General features: G+C 35.0%; 4 protein-coding genes across 5 annotated transcripts; 1 reads left to right on the top strand and 3 right to left on the bottom strand.

The window, feature by feature from the left end:
- Positions 1-88: 88 nt before the first annotated feature.
- Positions 89-4,277, bottom strand: TRANS11 (translocase 11). 2 transcript variants are annotated; one of them, XR_001928553.2, is made up of 8 exons: positions 3,751-4,277; positions 3,444-3,664; positions 2,842-3,292; positions 2,679-2,743; positions 1,810-2,003; positions 1,529-1,580; positions 893-1,101; positions 89-532 (listed from the first exon to the last, which is right to left on the bottom strand). XR_001928553.2 is itself a non-coding variant. In XM_018123768.2 (7 exons), exons 1-7 carry the CDS (start codon positions 3,997-3,999, stop codon positions 350-352), a joined length of 1,572 nt encoding a protein of 523 aa, XP_017979257.2. In that variant the 5' UTR covers positions 4,000-4,240; the 3' UTR covers positions 89-349. The 2 variants fall into 2 exon arrangements, 1 of the variants encoding a protein (XP_017979257.2); XM_018123768.2 differs by lacking the exon at positions 1,529-1,580 and having other exon boundaries at positions 3,751-4,240.
- Positions 4,278-4,883: 606 nt separating this feature from the next.
- On the bottom strand, positions 4,884-9,927 carry LARP6A (RNA-binding protein). The gene is made up of 11 exons (XM_018123939.2): positions 9,542-9,927; positions 9,286-9,367; positions 7,450-7,544; positions 7,239-7,310; positions 7,079-7,158; positions 6,883-6,967; positions 6,003-6,050; positions 5,847-5,912; positions 5,637-5,774; positions 5,347-5,440; positions 4,884-5,266 (listed from the first exon to the last, which is right to left on the bottom strand). The coding sequence occupies exons 1-11, from the start codon at positions 9,818-9,820 to the stop codon at positions 5,142-5,144; spliced, it is 1,164 nt and encodes a 387-aa protein (XP_017979428.2). The 5' UTR covers positions 9,821-9,927; the 3' UTR covers positions 4,884-5,141.
- Positions 9,928-12,121: 2,194 nt separating this feature from the next.
- LOC18596513 (protein BIIDXI-like) lies at positions 12,122-17,182 on the bottom strand. Its single transcript, XM_018123698.2, has 3 exons — positions 16,983-17,182; positions 13,720-14,220; positions 12,122-12,884 (listed from the first exon to the last, which is right to left on the bottom strand). The coding sequence occupies exons 1-3, from the start codon at positions 17,068-17,070 to the stop codon at positions 12,292-12,294; spliced, it is 1,182 nt and encodes a 393-aa protein (XP_017979187.2). The 5' UTR covers positions 17,071-17,182; the 3' UTR covers positions 12,122-12,291.
- Positions 17,183-20,594: 3,412 nt separating this feature from the next.
- Positions 20,595-23,253, top strand: PFD6 (prefoldin 6). Its single transcript, XM_018122558.2, has 5 exons — positions 20,595-20,769; positions 20,876-20,946; positions 21,055-21,179; positions 21,767-21,827; positions 22,859-23,253. The coding sequence occupies exons 1-5, from the start codon at positions 20,688-20,690 to the stop codon at positions 22,913-22,915; spliced, it is 396 nt and encodes a 131-aa protein (XP_017978047.1). The 5' UTR covers positions 20,595-20,687; the 3' UTR covers positions 22,916-23,253.
- The last annotated feature ends 2,284 nt before the right edge of the window (positions 23,254-25,537 follow it).

The raw sequence follows: 25,537 nt of genomic DNA, 5'->3' as shown, positions 1-25,537 counted from the left end.
TGAGAATGATAAGGAAAATGCAAAGACATCTATGCTATATCTTATCTTGCATTTAATTAGAGGATGACCTCAAGTACAACCAAAGAACTTCTGAAAGTATAACTCTCATTCATCCAAGGTAAATAAACTGCTGTGTTTTGTTTTATAGGCTCATGTTACAATCAGTTCTCCAGGTCAAAAAATGCATACAGAAGTTGTATGTGGGTACATTTTCTCTTCCAATTTTGTAAAGGCTAAATGTGTGAAGGGTGAAAATTTTAAATAATAGATTCAGAAAGAAGAGGAAATGAATATTTTATGACTTTAACTAAGGAAATAAATTGGGGGTGAGTAAAAATGATTGCAGATGTTATGCCGATATAAGTCCTATATAACCAGCTAATAAGGCCAACACACAGGATACAATGTATGCAACAGCAACAATCATTGGTTCTTTGAGCCCCAATAATTCCAGATGATGATGAAAAGGTGCCATTCTAAACAGGCGGCGCCCACTTCCTCGCAAGTGCTTTGTTGTCTTGAAGTATAACACCTAACAAATATACAGTGTCAGTTATAATGCCAGAGAAAATGACATGCAGTCTAAAGAACACTTTTATCATATGCAAACTTGGAAAGATGATCAGATAAACCCAAACTACTTTATGTAAATATCTTATTTATGACTCAGAATCAAAGGAAAACAAAAGCATGGGCAACCATTAGGTAAATGTTAAGAGGGTAACTGAGGCCAACTTAATAAAACGTAGATGGAAGAAATACTCATCATTGATTGATTATTACAAGAAGTGACTGAACGTAACACATCATGATGAAAACGTTGATACATTTGCATTTGGTAGTTTTCCACCAAAATTGCAGGAGAATAAGACATATAACTGACATAGCATACCTGCAAAATAACCGATGATGCTTCCAAAACAAAGAAACCTGATGAAATGAATAAGGGAAAGAACATTCCGGTACAAGCAGCCATTGCAGCTAATGCACCACCAAGGGCCAAGGATCCAGTATCACCCATAAAAACAGATGCTTTATACCGGTTGTGCAAAAGAAAACCAACACAGGCCCCCGCCATTGATGCTCCAAATATAGCAAGTTCTAATTGGGATAGAAAATTTACATTAACTCGTTTAGTGTTGAAAAAGAATGCAGCAAATGACAGCATTGTCATACTTAAAATAGCATCAAAGAAGATTCACAATCACAACTTTCAACATTATAATCATATTTTAGTGTTTCACTAAGATGGATTAACTGGCCATTGCAAGAATAACATTTTAATGTTATGATAAGATGGAAAAGCAATCGAAGAGGTGAAAAAACTGCAAAAAATTTCCAACAGTAAGCTTTAAAATACTGTCTTCCACATGTCATCCAGATGATGTAACTGGAAAGTGCAATCATATAAATTGTCTTCTCATTTAAGGGGATTAAATCTGAAGTTTTGAAGAAAAATACTTAAATATTGGTCTTCAAACACAAATAAGTTAGAGAATTAATGGATTTATGCAGATAAAAAACTTACGTAAGAATACAAGGAGTGACAACAAATAGTTTCCCAAAATAACAGCATCTTCCTGTCAAAGATAAAGAACTCGAAATCTGACCAACATTTCACTGTCCCACATATTTTTGGCATTTTCTACAAATCAAACAACTACTTTCCCGAATCAAATATAAAAGGAAACACACAACAAAAATGCATGTGGGATCTACAAAGCTATGTGACATTCCAGAGAATAGAGAAAACTTCCCACCTTTCCTCCAACTAATTATATTGCTTGTTCAAAAGAAATATATACGAACCAGGGCATACTGGAAGCACTGCAATTGACATTCCAATGAAAGCTAATGCAGCAGTTCCTCCAGCCAGACCATCAAGACCATCTGTTAAGTTAACCCCATTTCCCATGGAAACAAAACAAAATGAAGTCAACAATAGGTAATATTTTCCCAAGTAAATGATGCCCATTGGTGGAGGTAGAGGAACCAACATTTTCCTGCATGAAAATGTTATAAAACGATCTGAGTGAAAACCAAAATTATCATTTGGGCAAAAAAGATAATAACAACCAGTATAATCTTTAAACGGTAGACAAAAGTGGGAATTGAAGCAATGGGAGAAGAAATGTGAAAGACCAAGTGGCAGTTTTATTAATCAGGCAAGCATTCATTAAAGACCAAGGGGTTGATTGACAAGAAAGATGGGTATCCATATATTTAAAAACTGTGTTCCAGTGTCAAATAGGAAGTCAATAAAGGACGAGTGAACTGACGTTGCCAATTTATTCTATTTAAGTAGCTAGTATTTCCTCTTTTCATTAAGTTCCAGCTTCCCTCACTAACATACTCACATCGATATTCATTAACCCAAGTGCTACAATTCTCCCAAATAGTTCCTATAATGATATTCTTCTTCAAAGTGTTATCTGCGTTTTCAAAATTGTCTGGAGTACAATAAGAAAGAAAAAAGCTTATTATCTAAGATATAAAAAAGAATGGATTATCTAACATGCTTTTCTGTCAAAGAACTTCAATAATATCGGAAAAGCCTAAATTTTTCAAATGGAAAGTTAAGGAAAGTTGGTATTTTGTCATGATTTTTACGGCATAAGAATAGATATGTGAGTTACCATCATATAAATGTTGATCAGATTAGTTACAAGAAGATATACATGCCATAGGGTGAGGATAAACTTGCAGCATCCAACCAAAATGAAAACCAAATACCTACAGTTGCCTGTAATGACAAATAGTTCAAATTAGTCCAATAACTGGGGCAACAGTGAGCTCCTAAAATGACAAGGACAAAGCATATACAATTAAAGAAAGAGCTACCTCCAAAAATAGTCTTAACCACGGAGATAAGCCACTGTTTTGTTGCTTGATGAAACTTAAGACGTCATCAAGTAGCCCAATTGCAGCAAATGCTAAGGTTGCCGCTGTGGCAGCAGAAACTTCAATAGAAGAAAAACCAGTTACGAATTTCGCAACAGATATACCAGCTGGAATAAAAAACAGTCCACCCATCGTTGGGGTTCTCTTCTTTCTGGAATGTCTAGCAGGTCCTTCTTTCCTAATTATTTGGAGGAACTTAAGACCTTTAAGCAACGGGACACAAACATAACCTGCACATGCCGCCAAAATCAAAGATATGAAAAATGGGGAGGTCAAGTAGAATGGGGCCAAGGGTAGCCTGACAATTTTCCATCCGCACCAATCCACAAATAAAAGAACCATTGTCAGGAAGATTACAAGAGCCAAGTTGATTAACAGCCCAAGATATATCCTGCGATTGTTTTGAGCAATATATCAACAAAAGCCTTGAAAAGAAGATGATTTCATGAAGACTGCCAATAATTAATTAATTTTCATTCAACCAAATACAACTATTGGAAGCCCCGTGAGTCGGCAAATTACTAATAGAGCAGCAAACTTGCCTGTGTCTTCTTTGGCCTCTTCCAATCAAAGCAAGCCGATGGGTAGTCATGGTTATGGCATCATCAGTCGAGACTCTCACAGGTGGCAAATCCACCTCAGTCAAAGGGTTTAATAAAATTTCCCCATCGCTATCTTCCCCATCACTTGATGAAGAAAACATATACGCTGCCACCGAATCGTCAACCACCCAGTCATCAAACGAAGAAATTCCCGCCGAGTCCTTCAAAAAAAAACAACAAAATGCATTTCAGAAACCATATTGGAAATTATTAAAATTAGACAAAGAACAACAATGTTGTTACTTACATCATCGGTAGCGTTAACTTGAACGACGTCGTGTCGAGATCGTCTCCTTCGCTTCCGTACATTTTCTGATCGTTTTAACTGTAACTTGAGAGGCGAGTAGAAACTGGAAGCAGCAGCACCGCGAAGCCGAGAAGAGGACAGGAACCCGAGGCGAGATAAAACGGGGACAAAGCTGTGTCGTTTTGGGGATGGAAGGAGTCCCGAAGAAGAGAAATACTGTAGATTCAGAGACAAGGAATGGAATCGCATGACTGTTTAGAACAAAAACAACACATAAGATCAAAAATTCATTTGATGGAGATATCGGGGGCCATTCCACAACGATAATTTCGAGATTTCGAGTGACGAACTGAAAATGGTTGTTGCGAGGAAAGCCGGGGGCTGTTTTTGTTCCAAAACAAAACCAAATAAAAAAAAAAAAAAAGGAAACTTTGAAAATATCGGAAGTCGGAAGAAACGTTGAGATTTGGAAGGCCGTCTGGGTTTCGTAAGGGACGCGCCCATTGAGAGCGTGAAGGGGGCATTAAAAAATCTGTGGATTTCAAGTGGCCTGGATTAATATTGGATATCGTTTGATAATATATGATAGATTTGACCCAAAAAGGACACAACCAAGCCCAAATTTTGTAATTAGAAACATTTTGAAATATTCAAAAGGTTAAAAGTTTTGGTAATTAATGAATTAAGAAAAATTTTGAATTTGAAATAACCAAAGAAATATTGCATAATTTTATAAATAAATTAATATTGTCCTTTGGGACCAAAAAAAGAGAAGATAATTTATTAAATAAAAAAAATTAGGCATAAGGTTTACAAACAGTTCCTCATAGAGGCATGAAGCAACCAAAAGATGTATGAATAATGTTGAATTGAGTTCCCTTTCCTAGTCTTTTTGTTGAATGATTTTTTGTTTACGTGTATATATATATATATATATTGGGACTCACTTAATTTTAAATTACACAGCAACAGATAAAGCTTTTGTTCTCATTGTATAAAATGAAACAGTCATCCCCACCCCAAAATTCAACGTTAAAGAGGTTTCAAATTTTGGCACTAGAATCCCTAGGCATTTTGAGAACCAAAAAGCTTTCAGGAGAAGGCAAGAGTTAACGTGTGAGACAAGTAAAAAATTGTCAGAAGAAACATTTCAACTACCCAATAGAATTTGTATAAACATAACCCAAAACGCAAGCCATTAGGCCGCGTATTACATCTCGTTGTAATGCCAGTTTCAAAAGATAAAACTAACACCATATCCATTGGATTTTACACTTCGCCCTTCAAACTTAAAAGCAAGTTGGAAAACCCGCTTCCAACTCCCACATCTGTACAAAGCACAATAAACAGCACAAAATGCAAGATTACACCAAACGCAGACACAAATTAACTTAGCTCTGCTTAGAATCAAGAGGTCGTCCACGTCCCATTGTGAATCCCCTGGTTCCATCAGGCATTCTTGGGCCAGGGGGTGGCTTTGATGGTTCAATGGCATGAGCAGATGTAGATCCATGGCCTACGATACATAATGAATTCTAGTCAAATAGGGAAAGAAGCAACATATTGCAAAAGCATGAGCTGTGATTATTTCAATACCTAGTCCATTGGTACCACGATGTTTCTGTCTCCTTGCACGTCCTCTATTTCTAAATCGATGTCCATTCTTATCCTTGGATAAATGCTCCCCATCCTCAAATGCAGCAGCGAAGAAATAATTTAAAAGATAAACAACCTCTTCCTTCTTATCTAATATTTGTTGCTCTTGTTATCATTACTCTTTTCTTTCTTTAAGTTCCATGACTGTATCTATGATCAATAATCTATGTAACAAAAACAGTTGAGCAATTTGATACACTTACACTACCATAAAAGAACGTAGAGCCTACCTCCTCATCAGGTATATCTTCATGATGCTCGCTTGATGTATTATTCTCTTCATCTCCTGTTTGATCAGATGCTCGACCAGTGCTGTTCTTTTCAGGATCAGATCCCCTCCAAGCTTGTCTTCGCTGTCCATACTTGCTCTGTAACAGGGGAACTAACATTATACGAGTTTATTCCTAAGTTAGAGAAGTTAAGTAAGCAAGAAGTAATACCACTCGCTTAAGAAGCTTAACCCGCATGCCATTTCTCCAGTCCTGTTCATCATTCAAAGTAGCCACCTATCCAATAACCAGAGAAGTGCTCAAAATCAATTAATCGATTAATTATGATATCAGTTACAGTAGATTGAAGACTTCCTTGACACTTACAGCTTTTTCAGCAGCCTCGACAGTCTCATACTCCACCAGAGCATGTATCTAGATCCCAAAACCAGGAAATTAAGCAGATCATAAACCAGGTTAAAAACATGTAAAGACAGTAATTTTACAACCAGTGAACAAGCAAGATAACTATTCTGCATCAAAACAAACTTCAAAAATCACATAAACCCAAATATACTCAACAGGGTTTTATACTTGTAGTTTACACATCTTTTACCAAGTATTGTTCAGGGGCAGCTTAGCCTAAGCCTAAAAGTCTAAAAGTGCACACCAGAAAAATAATCATTAAGCTTACAGTTTGCCCAGTCAACCAGTTATAGCCCACCTAAACTCCTATAAATTTGATTTTGACCATAAACCATACATATTCTCATAATTCCCTCCTGTCTAAACTTTTAACTAGAATTAAGAATCTTTTTGTCTAATCCATTTCAGAAAGGCTCCTTAAAAGCATTAACAACACTTATGTTACAAACTCAAGGGGTTTTCACACAAAAGGAATATAGGTAGAAATTTTCAGTACATAGCTATTGTAAAGAAAGTCATGTCCTGCTCACAATCTACACAAAACTCAAAGAAACAGAAGTTAAATATCATAAATTTTACCAATAAAACTTGATCAAGTTCCATAATAAAAATGCAAACTAATATGCCACTGATTTATAACCAACGAACCACAAATAACACAAAATGCTGTTCATTAGTTATTTACTTCAACGCTTTATTCAATATCCAAGAAAGAATGTCATCTCAATACGACTGCTGATGAGGTTATTATAACAAAGAATTGAGCAGATAAAAAGAAGGGAAAAGGGCTGCAAATGAATTCACAACATAGTATCTGCAAAGTTAAAACCAGTTTTCTTACCTTACTACTGATCAAAATATCTGCCCTACCCTTTTTCTTTGATTCTTCCACAGCAAGAGGATCATAAATGGATATGTTCTTTATGCTGAAATTTCAGAAAGAAATCTACAATCATCTAAATGAGAGAAGTATAAACCTCATAGGCAACAGCAAGATGAAAGAATGACCATTATTTTAAAAAAAATAAAAAGCTTACCGTCCAACTTCACCAAATATCCTCCTAATGTTTTCCACTGAATGATCCTCTGGAAGATTTTCTACCAAAACAGTGAATAACTAGGATCCACAAATTAGATGCCACAAAATTAAACAAATGAAAATAAGAGTGAAGCCATCAAGTTCCATAAAATAAATACCTTTGGATCCCTGACCTCAATGAATGGCAGAGGATTTTTGCGCTTCACCTTCTTCTCATCAGAACTCACAACCTGAGAGGTTTTGATAAAACTAGAAATTACATGCCAGAAAGAAACAGAACCTTCTAAGTTTCTTGGAATTGAGATTTCAGCATTATATCCATAAGAAAAAAAAGCAATCTGTATAAGGAGTGAGAGTCTAGAAACATACAAGTAGGGAAGACTCTTTGAGTGCAGTAATTATTGATGGATAATTTCTGGTGAGTTTTTTCATTTTCCTAAAAGAAGCAATAACTGAAATAGGAACTGCAAGAAAAAATAAAAACCTTATATTTGTTAATAACAAGATATCAAGGTAATAAAAATAGATATTCTATTTGAAAAATGAAGGCAATTAACCCTCTATTAATAATCAAGTGAACAAGGCCTCAAATAATAACAGTAGTCATACAATAATGCTAGAAAATGAAGGGGGTTACCCTATTCTCGAACTTACATAATTTTCGACTGATCACTGGAATTATCCATAAAACAAACATTCATAAACAGAGTACATATGCACAGGCAGGACAATGTTGAAAGCAGACACAATCACTTCCAAGTGGATGCAACTATCGTTGGCAAATTTATATATTAACTTACAACAAAAAAGGATCTTCATTAAAAACAAATAAAATATTTCACTTCACTTTCCAAGTAAAGTAGCAAGGTGGAATGAGAAAATGAGACACACATTAATGAAGTGAATACTGTGTATATCCATTTTGCAACACTAACAAGGAATTGACAAAAAAATCTCATTTTTTAAACTTATTACCAGAATCAAATACAAAAGAACAGAAAACAGGGGTTTAAGCTCAAAATAGTTGGTCTATTGACAATTTTCGTAACTATCACTTATTGAGAGATGTCAAATTGGAGTTATAAGAATAGAGAATGAATCAGAGAGCAGTAAGTTGTCCATTCATTTGGTCAAACCAACCTCAGAAGTTCGGCACAGCACAAATTGGCCACACCAGGAAAACATTGAGGCTGAGACCTGTCATAAGTACCTGCTGTACTTCATCACCTTCATCATCTCTATTCAAGAGAATCTCTCTAGATTTATTGCTTGTTAAATAAAAAAGAGTTCCAGATGGGATCTTTTCTTTTAAAGAAAGTATAAAGATATTTTCTGTACCAGTTAGATATATTTTCAGATTAATTAATCAATTTATAAGGTTTCGGCTCTTCCTAGACAAGCATAACAAAAGAGCACACATTGAAAGCTTAGAAATCTATAGCTTTTGAAGAAAAGGACAGCAAGGATATCAACAATCTCTTCTTCATATGTCACATAACAAGGAAGATGGTTTTATAGAAGCATGCTTGTGATCGGTTCCAGCCTAATCTAATACTGTGCTCATCAGTTTAGCTTCCTTCTACAAAAATTTCAAAAGTGCAATATATTATATACTGAATTCCTCACAAAAAAATGAAAGAGAAAACACGAGAGAAAAATATAAGGCAAAGAGAAGACACTGCAGTTTTCTTCCAATTGAACAAACAAAAATACTGTCAAGATAAGTAAAAGCGAGAAATTTGGACACGGTAATTAAGCCGTTCCCATGTCACTTGTACAGGAAATATATGATCAACTAGCCCTTTTAATTGCTTGAGGAAAACTGATGTTTCAGTTTTTTACACAAAACCACAACCATAATTATTAATTAATCTTAAATAATTTGTCAATTTGACATACCTATGAATAGTTGTTATTTCTCCAACTCATCCTTCCAAACTAATTCTTATACATCATACGTTCATCCCATAAATTACTAACAAACTGAATCCCAGTTCACATTCTGAAATACTATATACAGTGACGCTACAAATCAAAACATTTTAGTTCAACTAAAATGTTAAAATACAGATTTTATTATATTCTCAAAGCGAAATCAGCCTCCAACACATAGTGCAGATGGAATAAGCATGTTAAATTCTTAGTGCTACAACTTAAAGAAATGAAAAAAAAAAATCAAACCAAGCGAGAAGTTTATGCACTTACCAAAACCGTCTTTGTTTTTCTTAATCAAACTCATCATATACTTATCCGTCGGCAAATTTACATCGCTAAAGTAGTATTCCACCTACAAAGTACAAATCGAAAATATGAGAAATGAGATGGAAGCCAACGTAGTAGCAAAGTTCATCTAAAAGAAAATAAAAACGAAAAAAGGGAAAATATAAAAATAAAAGAGGCAGGGCATATTCTAGGGTTTTAATTCCAACAACGCGAGAGAGAAAGATTTTGTGCCCCTTGCCTGCTTAATGATCTTGTTTTTAAGATCCTCAGTAAGGACACCAGTCGCCGACGAGTTGTCGTGACTCTGATTCTGATCCTGATCTTGACCGTGCTCGTGGTAATGGTAATGGTCGCGGTCGTGATCGTGGTCGTGATCCTCTTCGGACGGCGGCGATGTAATCTCCTCCTCTGGGGATCCGACGGGAATGAAATCAAGAAGATCACGCGGCGGAGAGTTCGGGGTGGGGCCAGCGGTGGCGGTGGCGGTGGCGGTGGTGGGCCCCACGTGGCTGTCCATCTTGGGGAGAGAGAGGAGAGGGGAAGGGAAAAAGTTTTGATTAAACGGATCAAAAATCAAAACCCTCCCGCCCTTTCTTTTTCTCTTTTTCTCCTGCTCTCTCTGGTTTTCCCAGGGCTCTTTATACTGAACCGGGAAATTTCCATTTTTGTCAAGTCAAGGGTGTTTTGGTCAAATCGTTCCATGCTAGAAATACTACATACAAGTAACAATGCAAAATTTTTTTAGATTTTCTTCTTTTAAGTTTTTTTTTCTTTTTTTCCATTTATATTATCTAAGATTTTCATTACACTAAGATAACATTTAGTACAAAAAAAGTGAGAGCATATTTTTTATAATGTGTCTAATTAAATTATATTATAATATTTATTTTACAACATACTACTGTAATATAAGATTATAATGTAATCACATTAAAGCCAAGAGATGTAATGTGATTACAATCGGCTTTAATGTAATTGCAGTTGAAAACTAATACAATCGTATTATATTGCGTTTTATAATATTATTAAAAATATTTTTACCCTTCAACTTAATTATTTTATTAAAAATATTTGGTAATGTTATAATTAAAATAAAAATAAAAATATATAATATAAAAATTAAAGTAAAATAAAAATATATGAAATTAAAATTATATAATATAGGTAAAAAAATTAAAATAAATATATAATATAAAAATTATATTAAAGAAATGAAAATAAAACATATAATATTATAATAATAATAAAAATAAAATATATGGCATTAAAAATATATTTAAGATATGATATTATATAAAAATTAATAATAAAAAATACAAATGTATTAAATTTTTATTTTAATAAATAAAGATAATTTTAAAAATTAACATTACATTCTCAACAAAATACTTGTAAATCAAATACTATAATGTTTTTTTTTGTGTATTTTAATCATTATTTTATTTGTATACTAAATGCTGTAATATTATTTTTCTTACAATCACATTATATTATAAAGTACCAAATGTCACCTAAAAATAAGTTTCTTTGGACGCGAGATGACCCTGTTTTCCTAACAATAATATTTCTTGTAAGCTCAATCCTTTTGCAACTTAATTTTGAATTAGGAATGTCAATGAATAAGGTTTGTGTTATTTTTTGAGTAATTTAATTTAAATCTTATTATTTAAAAAGGTAATTGAACTTTACAGGTATCTAATTAAACTTTTGAATTTTTATCCAAATTGATATTTGAATATTATATGCATTTCTCATTAAATATCTTACTTATCAAATACTCGATTAAATTAAATTTTAAATTAATTTTTATGTATATTATTAATAAAAAATAAGATTAATTATTAAGGTTAGTTCATAAAAAATAAATTAAAGCTTAAAATCATATGTATAACAATTAATTAGTTTTAGTAAGCATTACATTAATTACAACAAATTAATAAATAAAAAATTATTATTTATAATCGAATTCGAGTAATGAGCATTTTAATAATACCATTCAAACTTTACCTAAATCTGTGCTGAATGGTAAATTTACTATTTAAGTTCGATTATAGAATAATCTAATCTTATTTAATCGGAGTGAGTTAAGTAATATACTTTATTATAAAATACCCATTGGTATACCTACATAAAATGATAATATTTTCTGAATCAAATAATACTAGAAAATACAAAAAGATTTAAACCATTAACATATAAGAACTTTCAGATCTCACAAGTAAAGACTTACCCAACCAACAAAAGATGACAACATTAATTGCACGGTCATCACTGATTTAATTAATCAATCCTTCTGTTCAATGAATAATCCTCAACAACCCGACAAGAACACGAAGCTCCTCGTTAAGAAAGAAAGGAAAAAATATATAAAAAAAAGGTGTGTTAGATAATCTACAATTTATTAATCCTTAAATTAATCTTTAAATAGTGATTGGACATTGGAATCGAGCCTCACCATGCTCTCCAATACCGAATCAAATTTGCCTGGACCTGGACGTGCAATCAGATTCATTACGATAATTGGCATGTGAAATATCCCCACGAGCTTTGACGTTCAAAGAACATCGATCCCCTACCAAATCATGATCATCATAAAAAATGGTAAATCTCGAGATCTTGCTTGTAAAGAATCAAATGATCCCTCGCGTTCGAAGGCACAACAAAACACATAGATAGTTTCAGCTTGGAGTAGAATCATGAAAGTGTGACACAAATCTTTTTATTGGGGAGGATGATCATCTGCTAGTTTAATTATGCTTTTAAAGCACTAGATTCTAGGAAATCTTTGGGTTAACTTTACTTTGATACAAAGAAAATCTGAAAATGCAACTTAAGCGATTCTCATTTCTCAAAGCAAAACTCGGAAGGAAGATCACATACAAATTACAATAGAAACGTGGGATATTTTGCTTTTGCTAGCAATTACCATGCCAGAAAACCTTACATATAGGACGCATAACTTTAACCCTTTACCTACGTAACCCAACCCTAAACCAAAAGCAGAAGGAAAGCCCAAAAAGCAAGTCCCAGCCCCAACAATACTCCAACCTCGTTTCTTCTGGACCCTGAGAACCACACCCGAACGTCGTCCACTACAGGACCACAAAGTGAACTCATGTCATCGGTTCTTGTATTGTAATACACACTGTAGAACGCGATACGTGTCCTTTCTGCCTTGGCTGTGAAGTTGACACTAGCAACTTGAAAGGTGGAGTTGGAGTCAGGCGTGTAGTGAAAATTTTGCGCCTGATCTCCGGCGAAGGCCATAACTGCAAGTGGTTCCTTGCATTTGTCCCTAGCATGGCCCAAAGAAAAGGTCAAGCTATATAGCTTGTCTGGTGTGGTTTCGACCATCTGAGAAATGATGCCTTCCTTGCCTGAGACCAACTCAACGGCACGTTTGCCTTCTGGGACTGCATAATGGTTGGAGTCAATGTATCGAACCGCCCTGTTTGATTCGACCATCCATCCCGGTAATGGGGATGTCTCCTCGTCAAGGTTGGTTGGGAGCAGGACACCAAGAGATACATTTGGGAACATCCAGGGGCCAAATTCAAAGCCACTATTAACTACTGCGTTGTCTGAAGAAAACATAGCAGCAAAGAGAACACAATCAACACAACAACGTGGAAAAAATAAAGTAAAACAAGCATCCTGTGACAGCTCCCTATGCCACAGTCCACAGAGCATTCATTAAGGTTCTTCAAGATGTATAAAATACATAGCCAATGGTGTTTTTTCGTTGGACATTTCTCGGGGTTATAACTTATAAATTTAACATCTGATCTAGAGCTTGGTTGTCCAGTACCAGTTAAGCAGTTTACTGGTATGACATAGTTAACATATTAATTAGAACTTTATAACAACCACATTATATGACATAGACCAACTAATACTTTATTTCTGCAGATGGTAGGTTGACTGAGATTGTCGTAATAATGATCCCTACTTGAACAGAATGGCCGCGTTGACAGTCTTATTAATTTCAATCCAGCTTTCTGGTAGCGCAAGAAAACCAGAACATTTTTCAAGATGATAGTGTTCGTTTAATTAACTTGATACTCCATTAAAGTCCACGTTCACAAACAGAAAGAAAATCTAATTTCCAGGGTAGGGTCCCACCATTATAGGGTCCAGGAATGGAATCCAGATTATCTTCCTTCTAGGCCATAACATAGCTTTACTACTGCCAGTTTCATAGGGGCAACGAGCTTTGAATTTCTGTTACCCTACTTTGACAAACAATGGACCTAAACCCAAGACAACAATTTTGAGACTAATCCTCCACACTTCGGTTTCAAACAAAGAAAAAGAAACCACGTTTTGATGTGACCCACACAAATCACGCATCGCGAAAGGAAAAAAGTGACTGAAAAAGAAAAAGAAAAAGAAAAAAGAGAGAGTTTTTAGTTTTACCTTTGGGCTTATCGGGTGCAACAAGTTTCTTGATGGCAATATCGTCAATGATGGGCCCACATTCCGGATCATCTTCCATGCCCGGGTTCCTAAAAATCAACCGCGCTCTATCGTCCTCCGCCTCAAAAGAAATCGAGTACGGGTCCCACCCTTGCACGTTGTACAATGTTTGGAGGTCGACCGTCTGCGATGCAGGTGGCACGGACACGTTCAACGACTCCAACTGCGCACACGTGCGGGCCGCACTGAAAGTAACTGCGTACGTGGACCCTTTCTCTACCGACAGTTCCTGGCTGATCTCCGCGTCGTTGCCCAATCTAGCGGCGTGCCTGCCTCGGGGCACGATGAGGAGCATCCCACCGCCCACTTTTTCCCCAGATGACACTAGCTCCACTATGCCTTTGGTTTTCCAGCTGGGAATCTCGGTGGGCCCATCCGATATCGCCTCGCTCGGGAAGCCGTTCGATGGTGCTGTCTCGAAATCACCATTCGCCACCAGCCCTACAAAATAATTGTCCACATTACTTTCAGCACTGGGTATATCAAATACAATGTACATTTTCCATAAAATTTGGTAAATTCTTTCCCAAAGTATAGTACTGATTGCACGAACATGATGATCGATTTTTGCTACCATGAACTATTTACCAACGCAAGCGTGCCTATCCGTACACGTGCCCATACAGTTCACGACATTAGAGAAAATAAGTACAACAGGAACGAATGAGCAGATATATTTCGTTGTCAAGGAAATTTTGTTTGATGGTCAGTCGACCCCGCTGGCCCATCTATCTATGAGACAAAAATATTGCAACCTCTACTTTACTTGCCTACCAAACAGAGAATCTAAAAATAAAAGATGAGAAGTGGAAACAATTAATTTTGTGTATGCGATATTAATACTAAATAAATTTAAATCTCATTAATGTATGAGCAACCCATCTTCTCTGTATGGATACTAGATATATTCCACTTCTAACTTCCTGTTAAAATATTGAAACTCGTGAGAAATTTGTTGGGGGAATGCTTTTTCATAAATACGGTCCTTAAAATTCTAGGAATATGTTTGGTGCGATTAGAATGGAGTTTGATAGACAACATATCAAGGATGATAATACCAAACAAAGCCTAGATTAAAACTCAATTAGAACCAAATCCTAGGCTTAGTTAACATGTGGTTGAATCTACATCTACATAATGTATGGCAACCATAAGCTAGTGGGAAGATAACAAAGGCCGTGGATAACCTTATCTAGTCACTAGCCTCGAATTGGAGGAGAGAGCTCATGCCCTGATAGATAACGAAACTTCGTCTAAGAACATGCATGAACAAGAATGAGTTAATACCAACAGACTCGCACGGTATATGCTGCAGAAGAAAAAGAAGCCATCATTTCCAAATAGGGACAAAAGATGAAGATGTGATGTGAGCACATTAAGCCTGTGACACTGGTCCCACCCAACTTGAAACGTGGGCCTAAGTTTACCGTGTGGGCCCTACCCCACCGTTTCAGCCCATCATTTCTACACTAGTCCTCTCCGCTTTGACTCGACAAATGAAAGTTAAAAAATAAAAAATCATTAAATGGTAGAGATGTGTGCCTTCTCTTTTTTGTTCCTTTTGTTTTTTTATTGGGTGAGTAGGAAGTGTGTGCTTATGAGCGTGAAGGTGAATCTTTTTATGGGACAGAACTGAGCTGGATATTTGGATGGTGCGCTGAAAAAGAACAGGGATGAAATAATTCGATGCGATTGGTCATTTTGCGGAAAGAACCCTTTGTCGTTTGTTAAATTAAGGTAAAAAGGACCAGATATTTGGCGGGAATATGTCCCTCTTTGGTCATTTCACCCACCTTAGAATGTGGGAAAGGAAACATGGAGGGACCCATTTGTGAAACTCCCAGTTCTCTTCTCTACGCTACCCACCACCTCCTTTAACTTTTTGACATTGCCGAGTTCTTTTTTCTCTTTATTTTCCTCTGACTGCCCTTATGTTTTCGTTTCCTTTAATACTACCAACGTTTTACACTTCCAAAGATTAGACCTTGAACAGTTGCACCTATGAAAACTCGCACTTGGAAGAGAGGGCAGCAAGCCATGCTCAAAGTTTGCTAGTACAATTACTTCGGCACCTAGTCATAGGTTAATATAGCTTTCGGCCAATGGACCTATGACTCATGCAAAATGCTACTACCCCACGGGCGACTGATAATGTAGGCGACAACGACCGGGAAACAAATTCACCAAATGCATCGAATTATTGGGGATGGAGTTTTTCCATTTAAAGCTGCCTCAATTGTAAGAAATTAATAGAATCTGCTAAGAAAACTACTAATTAATTAATGGATAAGCAGATAATGGGTAAGCATTTAGAGGAATAACAGGCTTGCATACTTAAAGTGAGAAGGGATCTCCAAGAAACACTCAATTATGGTGGGACAGACTGCATTTAAAGCCAATTTCAAATTATAAACAGTCACTAACTGCATGATTAAACAATTTGAATTAGCAAAGATAAAGGAGCAAAGGATCTAGGTCCTTAGGACAAACATTTAAGGCCCACGTTTAGACTTTTAAATAAAAATAGATACACTACCAAAATTAAAACTAACTTGAGTTGTACAAAGTTATTAAGGCACAAAATCTCTCTACTGGCTCTTTTGGAGCAGGGCAAAACCTCACTCTTCACTGCTAGTACAAAGAGACAACGTCCAGTAAAATGGCAGTGATCTTAGTGGCTTTTCATCAAGGAAAATATAGAAAGATATTACCAAGTTTACCGGAAAGGGAAGAATGCAAGATGAGACATCTTTGCAGGAAATTCATGTGAACATTTGCAGGAAACTGAATAGGTGGTCACTGAATCCTATGGGCATTAAAATTGGGTCCGCTTTGTATAAAAATCCTGAGTCTATTTATTGCTCTTTGAACTTTGAAGGAATGACGAGGAATGGAACAACTCATTCTCTAAAGTAAATCTACTGAAACCCCAATTCCAACACGTAGTAATAAAAAAACATAAAAGCAAATAACGATCAAATCTCCTACATAGCAGATTTATCAAGAAACTGTAGCTAATGTGATAAACAGATCTCAAACATAACAGAAACCCATGAAGCATACTCCAGAAGCAATGTAAGAACTCGAAAAGGCAAGAAAGAAAAGATAAGAGAAATAAAGTTTTATGTCTATCTAAGTTTGACAAATATGGACAGAGAAAATAAAATGCAGATGGAGGATGGAGACAGAGAAACAGTACATACCATCTTCAGCTAGTGATAGAGTAGCCAAATGAGCAAAGATGAGCATAAAAAGGAAGACCCATTTGCTACTTGCGGAGCTCTCAGCCATCTTCTTGGCCAAGTATCCTTCTTCTTTCTCTTCTTTAGTAAAGGCTTCAGTCTCTCTCTTCGGAACTGCTCCTCCTTTTGCGTACTCTGTTGTGAGAGGAGTGAGGCAGGTCAGGCACTGTCTATTTATCCAAAGATTCCGGACCAAGTACTATATCGTCTTTACACTTTAGCTTTTCGAGATAAGCAGTGATTTTATTTGATCGCTGTTACTTTAGGCATGGTTAAATTGACAGAAAGGGGTTTTTTTTTTCCCAATTTTTTATTGAAGAGTAAAAGAAAAAGGACCACCTGGTGTTCCCACCACTATGATTTTTATCGGCTTCCGGCTTCTTTCTGTTTTCTTTTTTTGTTCTTATTAATAATACCAGTAATAAAGTTTAATTCCGTGTTTTGAGAAGTGTGGTCGCGCGGCGGGCCCAGTCTACCGCCATAAATTGACATTATGTTCAATCCAATCCAGATTTCTTTTTTTTTTTGTTTTTGCATTATATAAATATCCGACAACATTGAAGCTCGCTGCGAGGGATGTCCGGACTGAGCATTACAGATTCGCAAATCGTAAGCCCAATCAATTTTTTAGCAAAATTGAAAAATCCGTTTTGATCTCAATAAATTAAGACTAAAAAAAAAATTGAGTCTAGCCTTTAAGTATACCTCCCAAAAGACGACTCGGCTTCAGGGCTTGGGCTCGTCGGCCTGTTTGAATATAGATTAATAATGTTCTTTTTTAATGTGTATATACTTTCATAGGATGTGATAAAATAAAATATGAAACTGAATGAATCAGATAAAATCATATCATACTGTTCAAAAGTTTTTTTTAATTATTTAAAAAAATTTAAATCAATTATTATTATTTTACTATATTTAATTAAATTTGTGTATTTTTATTTTTTATCAATAATTTTTTTAAATTATTAATTAAAATATCACTTATCATTTCGTAAAAGATAAAAATATCATCATGTCACATTATTATTTATTATGACATATTAAAATATCTTGACAGCATCACATAATAAAAAATGATATATAATATTTTTATTGATAATAATTACTTAATTAGTAATCATAATGACTTATTTAATTCAAAATATAAATATAAAAATTTAATTAATCATAATAAACAAATAAAAATTTATTTATTTTTTTAGTAGTTTCGGGGGCTTTTTTAAATGTCGTATCTAATATCATTTTATTTTATAATTGGCACATATAAGAAGTAAGAGTAATATATAATTAATTTTATCTCATATTGTGTTTGGTATATGCAATATTGAAAGTAAGGATGGTAATGCGATAGTATGTAAATGAGTTTTTAAAACTATTCGACTTGTTTCGAGAAGATTAGTGTATTTTATAAACAAGTTCAAGTAGCATACATGTAGAAATGTTGGGATACTTGAGTGTAGATAATGATTTTTTAATATTTATACTATTTTTTAATGTATGTATTACTTATAATTGTGCAATTATTTATTTTAATTTTTAAATTATCTAAATACAAAATATACTTTGAATTTATTAATTTAATTTTAACTAACAAAATACATACATATGATTAAATTTAATTTTTATTACTAAATTCGAGTCAATTTGAATATTGTAGTAGGTATTCACATTATTTTTATCTAAATAAGTAGGTTTAGGTTAATTGAATTTGAATGGGAGATTATTAATCAAGTTTAGATAGAGTATAGGTATTAAATTTTGTAATTAGATTTGGATTCGAGTATTTTAAAATTAATAAATATTTTACTCGTTATCATTTAAAATTGTAAATATACAAGATGGTTTTTTCATTAGATAAAATTATTGTTTTTTAAAATAAATATTATTTTAATTTATAATTGTGTAGGTTGTAATTATTATTCAAGTTCTTTAGCTAAAAATATATAATTTAAATGTAAAATTATAATAATTTTATGATTAAGAGCTAAATTGATTTTTTTTTCAAAAATAAAATTAATTTTTATCAAAAATATATTTTCTCTCCATTTTTCCTCTTTTCTCCTTCTCGCGCTGACAAGGAGGGTCGACTCTGGCCCTCGCCGCTCCACCGTAGGGATAAGAGCTGCGGAACAATGTGGGCGGGCTAGGGTCCTTACCGCGCGCGATCTGGCGTGAGCGCCAAATTTGGCCGCTCCGTGATCGGCGGGAGAAGGTTAAAAAGACTATAACTTTTGGGAGCTTTACTCAGCGCCAAGTAAAGCTCCCAAAAATTAAGTCTAGGCAAAGTAAAGGTCGGAGAGTGTACTTCTTAGAATCGACACGGTTCGACGATTTGAGAAAAGCGACTTTGACATCTACCTCAATTGCTATCGTAGGAACATCATAGTACTTTTTTGCAAGCACACTGCATGAGCCCGTCTCCCTATGATTCAGGTTAGACTGTATACCAATCACTCCAAGGCCTCAGTAATAACCAGCTTCTGTAACAGTCTCCCATGTCTTTTGAGCTGGCAAGTGATTGATTCTATGAGCAAGTACCATATTTATTGTTTTCTGTAAAATTTAGCTCTTAAAACCTTTGAGCATTTAATTGGGACCTGCTTTGAGTGTACACTTCACCAAATGGGCCTTTGGAGCCGGTTGTCTAGAAGCTGTTTTCCACAGCCGAGCCGACTCCAAAGGTTAGAAACTTTATAGTAGCAAATTGATCAAGACGGCTTAATAATTCGGACTCCAATTAACTTTCTTTATATCCTCTTTTAAACCAATGGAGAAAATAAAATTGAAAAAAAAAAGAAGGGAAAACCCCTAAGAGACCTCTCCGCTTCTCAAGACCGTTTTGTCTCCCTCTTTCTGTAGCCGCCGCCATTGCCACTGAGAAATTTGAAGGTGCTTTTCACACTTTCTCGGGAACCAAACCGCTCCCAATATTTAAGTTTTAATTTCATTTCTAGATTAGAGTTTTTTTGTTAGATTTTGTTTCATTTTTCTTTCCTTGTTTTACTGACCAGATTTAAGTGAAGACATCTTTACAAATGGCAGCTTCAAATTTTGGGAGGACTTCCATTTTCTCCTCTCAATTTCTCGTTCTCTCTGCGAAGTGTAATTTTCCCCTCTTACTTTCAAACTTGTGCTGACTCTTGTTCTCTCATTTCAGTCATTTTAGTCAACATTCAACAATGATACATCACCAATCTTACACGTCTCTTCCTTATTAATGCTACTAGCATTTATCACTCAAATAAGCAGGGTACCAATAAATATTTTGGAGAGTTAGAGTAAATTTATTTTTCAAATTTAAAATTGGATATTAATTATTTTATTACCTTTTATTTTCATAATTTTTCCTTCGCACCGTTAATTTTATTTTATCATTAATATAATTTAATAATAGATCTCCAATACTTGCCCACTGGGCATTTGACATGATATATCTTAAGTTCATATTAAATCAACAGAAAGCCCAAAGCATTTTCAGGCTTTCGGATCTCAGGACGTCAAATTGGTTAACCCAAGGTCCGGCCCAAATAATTGAAAAAGAACAGGCCTTCCAAAGATTTTACCCAGCTTCTCTCGATCGAAGTTCGAGAACATAGCCAGTCAGCTAGAGCCTGGAAGAACAAAGCAGTAGCAGCAAGCAGCAAAAAAAAAAAAAAGGAAACCATGAGTTCGTCATCCACAGCTCTTCGAGAACTACAGCGAGACCTCGAAAACAAAGCTAACGATCTTAGCAAACTCCAAAAAGGCAAGCCTAACGAAACCCATGCCCAGCCTTCTTGTTTATTCACTATTGGCATTCAAAACCCTAACGATTTTTTTTATTGTATATTCTTTGTTGATGCTCCCACCAGATATAGCTAAGAATCATCAAGTCAAGAAGAAGTACACAATCCAGTTAGGAGAGAACGAGCTAGTCCTCAAGGTCGATTGATTTTTCTTACCTTGTATATATAATCTGATTGATTAATTAATTGGCCTTAAAATGACTTGCTGATGATGATTATTATTATTTTTTTGTAAATGTTATTAGGAGTTGGATTTATTAAATGAGGATGCAAATGTGTACAAGTTGATTGGTCCGGTGCTTGTGAAACAAGATTTAGCGGAGGCTAATGCGAATGTTCGCAAGAGAATTGAGTACATCTCTGCTGAATTGTACGCTTCCTTTACATTTGACCTTTACTTTGTTGTTGAGAAAGGTTATGGATAGTTTAGATCAGTTTCTATTGATCTTGTCAAAGAATTATTGATATTACTTTTTCTGGGACATTTTAAGGCTTATGTTTGGCATTGTGGGTTGGATACAAAAGCTGTAGTTTAGATCACACTCATAATGCTGATCGGATTACGAGTTTTGAATGTATAGAGTGGCTTTCAAGCATGATTTTTGCAAGGGTTTATATTTGATTATCAGACTCATTGGCTTCTTGAGTAAATATCTAGTGTCATCTGGAAAATTTCTGATAATAACGTGGTTAGTGAGGCAATCAATATCAAAGGCCAATTTTTTGTTTAGTTGAAAGTAGAATTAGATGGTCCTATTAACCCCAGGTTTTGCGGTGTTGTCATGAAATGTACTTCCTTTGTTACTTGTATCTTATGTGCCTAGCCAATAACCTCGTATCTGCTGTTTCTGATTCTACAATATTTTGCACCATGTAACATTGTAATTGTCCTACCATATTGTTGAAGATTGTTGTTGCATGTTTATGAACTTTAGAACTTTGTTTCTCTGTCAACAGGAAGCGACTTGATGCATCACTTCAAGATTTGGAAGAGAAACAGTACAGCAAGAGAGAAGCGGTTTGTATTCTTTCTCTTTTATTGCCTTAAATGTGCCATTTGATGCTATATAAGTTATCTCTATATGACTTTAAACAACAGCAGAGTAGCATGTTTTTTGGAAGTTCAAATTAATACTATTTTGCCTTGTTAAACTCTTGAATAGCTATTAGATGATTATTCAGAAGTATGACTTTTTATGACATAATGAAAGATTGGAGACTAAGATTGATTGTTAGTATGGTGCAAAGCATCAGGCAAGGATTGATTGCTCCTGCTACTAAGAACCTTGTTTTGTTTGATTGTGTATTCTGGTTGTAATGTTTTTTGGATCTTATCGAGTACCTGGAAAATAAGAAATAACTTCATCGGGTGCTAATTTTTCGGTACTTTTTTTATCTATTTTTTGGTCCCAACTTGCACTATTTACTTAGTTGATTGTACCTTATTCATCAAGGTCCAGTTTCCTTTGTCTAGAGGTGAACTTGTCAAGTCGGAAGCTGACTCCCGATTACTTCTGTGTTACTCATTTAAATTTGTTCTTCTCTTAAACATCTCTGCTGTTTATAAGTTTGTTGGTCTGCATTTGGCATCTCTGAGTTAGACTTAGGTGTTAGTAGTTCAGATTACATTTGGTTTATCTTAATACCATGATCATTTTACATGGATGCATCTTGATGTTTGGCTTTTGTGGAAGTTGTCATCCCATAAACTGGAATACCAACCATCAAAGCGAGTTTCGGTTAAAGTCTTCGAGATATGAAATCAAATCTTGCTGAAGTATTATGTGAAACTGTTGCAAGATGTTTATGTCCTCTTAAGATTGAATTCTAGCAATCCAATCACCTTAGAGTGGAGAATATATTGTAATTAGATTTACCAGCCATATTTGCTTTTTGCTCTTTGTTTACCTCCTCTCATGCAAACTTGCTAATTTATATTTTGCAAAATGTTACAGCTGCAAGAATATGCTGTTCTTGCTAAGCATAATAAATGATAGTATTGAGTGAAAGCAACAACTGAATTTTATTGATTAATTTTGTATTCACTAGATATTAAAGGTGCAGCAGAGGATTCAATCTCATCAAGCTGGAAAAGCAAAGGCATAACTCATCTCCATATGTTTGTCCACGGCTCCTTTCATTCTAGTGGGATGTTACTCAATGCTGTATATCATGGTCATGTGTCTCGTAGGAGCTTTGATCTAGTGTTTTGAAACCTTTGGTTGTAAAAGATGCAGTGTGTGTTAGTCTCGTTGACCATGATCACATATTGTCATGACAGTATGGTGAGTTACTCAAAGCATTAATGCATCTTGTTGCAGCCTTTTGTTTTGGTCTGCCCTTTTTCAGTGAGACTTACAGCAAAACTGATGATGAATTGCCACGTGAACATGTAGCTGGATGGCTATAGAAGTGGTTATGATTTATGTTATTGCAGACAAAAATGGTTTGATTTTGCTTTGTCATATAGGAAGTAATCATCCTTTTTTATCCAAACCAAATGCCCCCGTCACTCTTTTCTATTGCCAAAAATTGATACGTTACGGTACTAAACTAAAATCCAGCCAGAACTGATGGGCCGTATGAAGTAGCAAGCATCCATGTTTTAGACAAAATTAGGCCATGTTAGCTTCAAAGGGCTGGGATGTCTGTTTGTCCCAAATGTTTCTTAATGTCCCATAGTTAAAAGATGAAGTACGGCAATTTGTTTCTAGTTTGTGTTTAACGTGCAATTTGTACATAAACTTGTTATTATCTAAATTAAGATTGATAAGTTGGAGAATGAAAACCAGTGATCTAGTTGGACCATAACTTTTTCTATATAAGCTTATTACCATATTTTCAAGGTACCCTCACGAAATTTCAAACAACGTGACCCCTAATTGTATGGACTGACTTTCCACCGTCCAATCTGCGCAAAGGTAATTTTCCAAAGTGATTTATGGCTATCTGCTTGGTGAAGATGGCCATATACAGGCATACCTACCCACGACAAATAAAAAAGATTTAAGAAAAAGAAAGGAAAACACTAAGCCACTACCCTGTCTGTCCGGCATACCGGTGGCCATCTAACATTTATTCATTCGATCTTTTGTGTTTTGTAATGATATGAGTGGTATGGAAGAACATAAACAGCAGTGGGCAAGCAAGCTGGGCGTCTACCCAAAAAGAAAAGAAAATTCTACCCAAAACGAAAAGAAAAATCCTGGGCATGATTAAGAATTCCAACCCATGTACTAACGATGAAGGTTCATGTATGAGCTTTGCCTAAGAATCTGCCACCACTAAAATGACCCTGGATATCGTAGAAAGATTTTTATGAAAACAATATCCCCTACCAGTACCACAAGGCAATTGATGTGCATCACAAATAATTTTTTCTCAAAGATAAAATTTACAAGGGCTTCTTGTCCCAGCCACTTCACTTTCCACTCAAGTTATTTAAAGGGGCATCGATTCATCATGCCCATGTCATCTAACTCATTAAAAGAAAAATCTAGTTAGAATTAAGCTTAAAGTAATTTCAATATGTAATTTAAGTTTTCAAAAAGGCATTCTCTCGAAAGAAAAAACAAGGGCACAGAAGACAAGGGAAGATGAAGTACGTCCCATAAGAGCACTGATAGTTTTATCCAATAGAAATACTCTGAAAGATACAAGAGATGCGTACACAATATGCACGTGGTAGGCTTTCTCATCATGTAATCTTTTGAAAGAAAGAACTTAATTCATTGGATGCACAATCTCTAATATGAACTTAATTCATTGGATGCACAATCTCTAATATTTCTGTCTCTTTAGGTTGATCATTTCATACGGTACATTCTGCTGCTATACCTATACCTTTCGTTTTTTAATCTTTTCACAAAATGCTGGGCTATGACAACAAACGCATATGCTTTGACAAGACTACGCATATTTTTGTTTTGCCAGTATTAAGAGGACGGCAGCACCCACTACCCCTCACCATCACCAAACCTAGAAAGATGGATATAAGAAATCACATCAATCCGTGCATGGTCGTGCAGAAGAAAAATGCTCATCCTTAGCTTAATGGCTTGATGAATATTTTGATAAAATTGAGTATCTATATATTCGTGGTAGGCTTACTGATAGAGCATATTAGAGAGGAACAAAAGGCTGGATAAGGCGATGTGACTAGTTTGCTAGGCGATGAGTTAGCTAGGAGGAGCACTAAGAAAGGTGCTGCTGTGCGTTCTCTCAACTACTGAGACGACAGAAATAGTGGTGAAAGAGTATCCATTCCACATTCCTTGTTTGCATATATATTCAACCGAGGATTTGAAAAAAATAAAAAGAAGTTCAAGTTGGTTTGCCAATATTGTGCATTCATGATCGTTTTTCCATTCTAAATTTCTTACGACATGATTTATGTGAACACGGCTAGTAGTACTCTTCGACACTTACAGATAATATAAGATAGTGGTCTTGCCATTAAGTAAGATAAGATTGGGTTTGAGTCCCGCCTAGCTGGAAGATCTGAGATATGAAGTTGGATTAAAGAATGGCATAAGAAATCTGAAAATATGTGAAAAACTAGCTAATCATACGTACCCAAAGAATAAAGAAACAGGTGTTCTTTGCATCTAAATCAAAAAAAGCGATTCAAGTCGGATTTAAAATTTTGTGTGAAAGGTGATTAAAAGGTAATTATAAAAAATCGTAAATCAAATTAATGATTCGATTTGAAATAAAAATTAATTATTT

This window comes from Theobroma cacao, chromosome 6, assembly GCF_053813885.1.
Source record: "Theobroma cacao isolate CCN51 chromosome 6, ASM5381388v1, whole genome shotgun sequence".
NCBI lineage: Eukaryota > Viridiplantae > Streptophyta > Magnoliopsida > Malvales > Malvaceae > Theobroma > Theobroma cacao.
The sequence above is the reverse complement of the archived record's forward strand: the minus strand, read 5'-3'. Positions and strand labels throughout refer to the sequence as shown.

Coding starts and splice junctions, on each gene's coding strand:
- TRANS11 (XM_018123768.2), bottom strand. CDS start 3,999: ATGCGATTCCATTCCTTGTCTCTGAATCTACAGTATTTCTCTTCTTCG. Junction 3,293..3,443: donor AGAGGCCAAAGAAGACACAG/GCAAGTTTGCTG, acceptor AAACAATCGCAG/GATATATCTTGGGCTGTTAA. Junction 2,004..2,678: donor TTATCCTCACCCTATGGCAT/GTATATCTTCTT, acceptor ATTTTCATGCAG/GAAAATGTTGGTTCCTCTAC.
- LOC18596513 (XM_018123698.2), bottom strand. CDS start 17,070: ATGGCTGAGAGCTCCGCAAGTAGCAAATGGGTCTTCCTTTTTATGCTC. Junction 14,221..16,982: donor TCTATCACTAGCTGAAGATG/GTATGTACTGTT, acceptor ATTATTTTGTAG/GGCTGGTGGCGAATGGTGAT. Junction 12,885..13,719: donor TGCACCCGATAAGCCCAAAG/GTAAAACTAAAA, acceptor TGTTTTCTTCAG/ACAACGCAGTAGTTAATAGT.
- LARP6A (XM_018123939.2), bottom strand. CDS start 9,820: ATGGACAGCCACGTGGGGCCCACCACCGCCACCGCCACCGCCACCGCT. Junction 7,311..7,449: donor TCAAAGAGTCTTCCCTACTT/GTATGTTTCTAG, acceptor AAAACCTCTCAG/GTTGTGAGTTCTGATGAGAA. Junction 5,267..5,346: donor TCGTGGTACCAATGGACTAG/GTATTGAAATAA, acceptor TATGTATCGTAG/GCCATGGATCTACATCTGCT.
- PFD6 (XM_018122558.2), top strand. CDS start 20,688: ATGAGTTCGTCATCCACAGCTCTTCGAGAACTACAGCGAGACCTCGAA. Junction 20,770..20,875: donor TCTTAGCAAACTCCAAAAAG/GCAAGCCTAACG, acceptor TGCTCCCACCAG/ATATAGCTAAGAATCATCAA. Junction 21,180..21,766: donor GAGTACATCTCTGCTGAATT/GTACGCTTCCTT, acceptor CTCTGTCAACAG/GAAGCGACTTGATGCATCAC.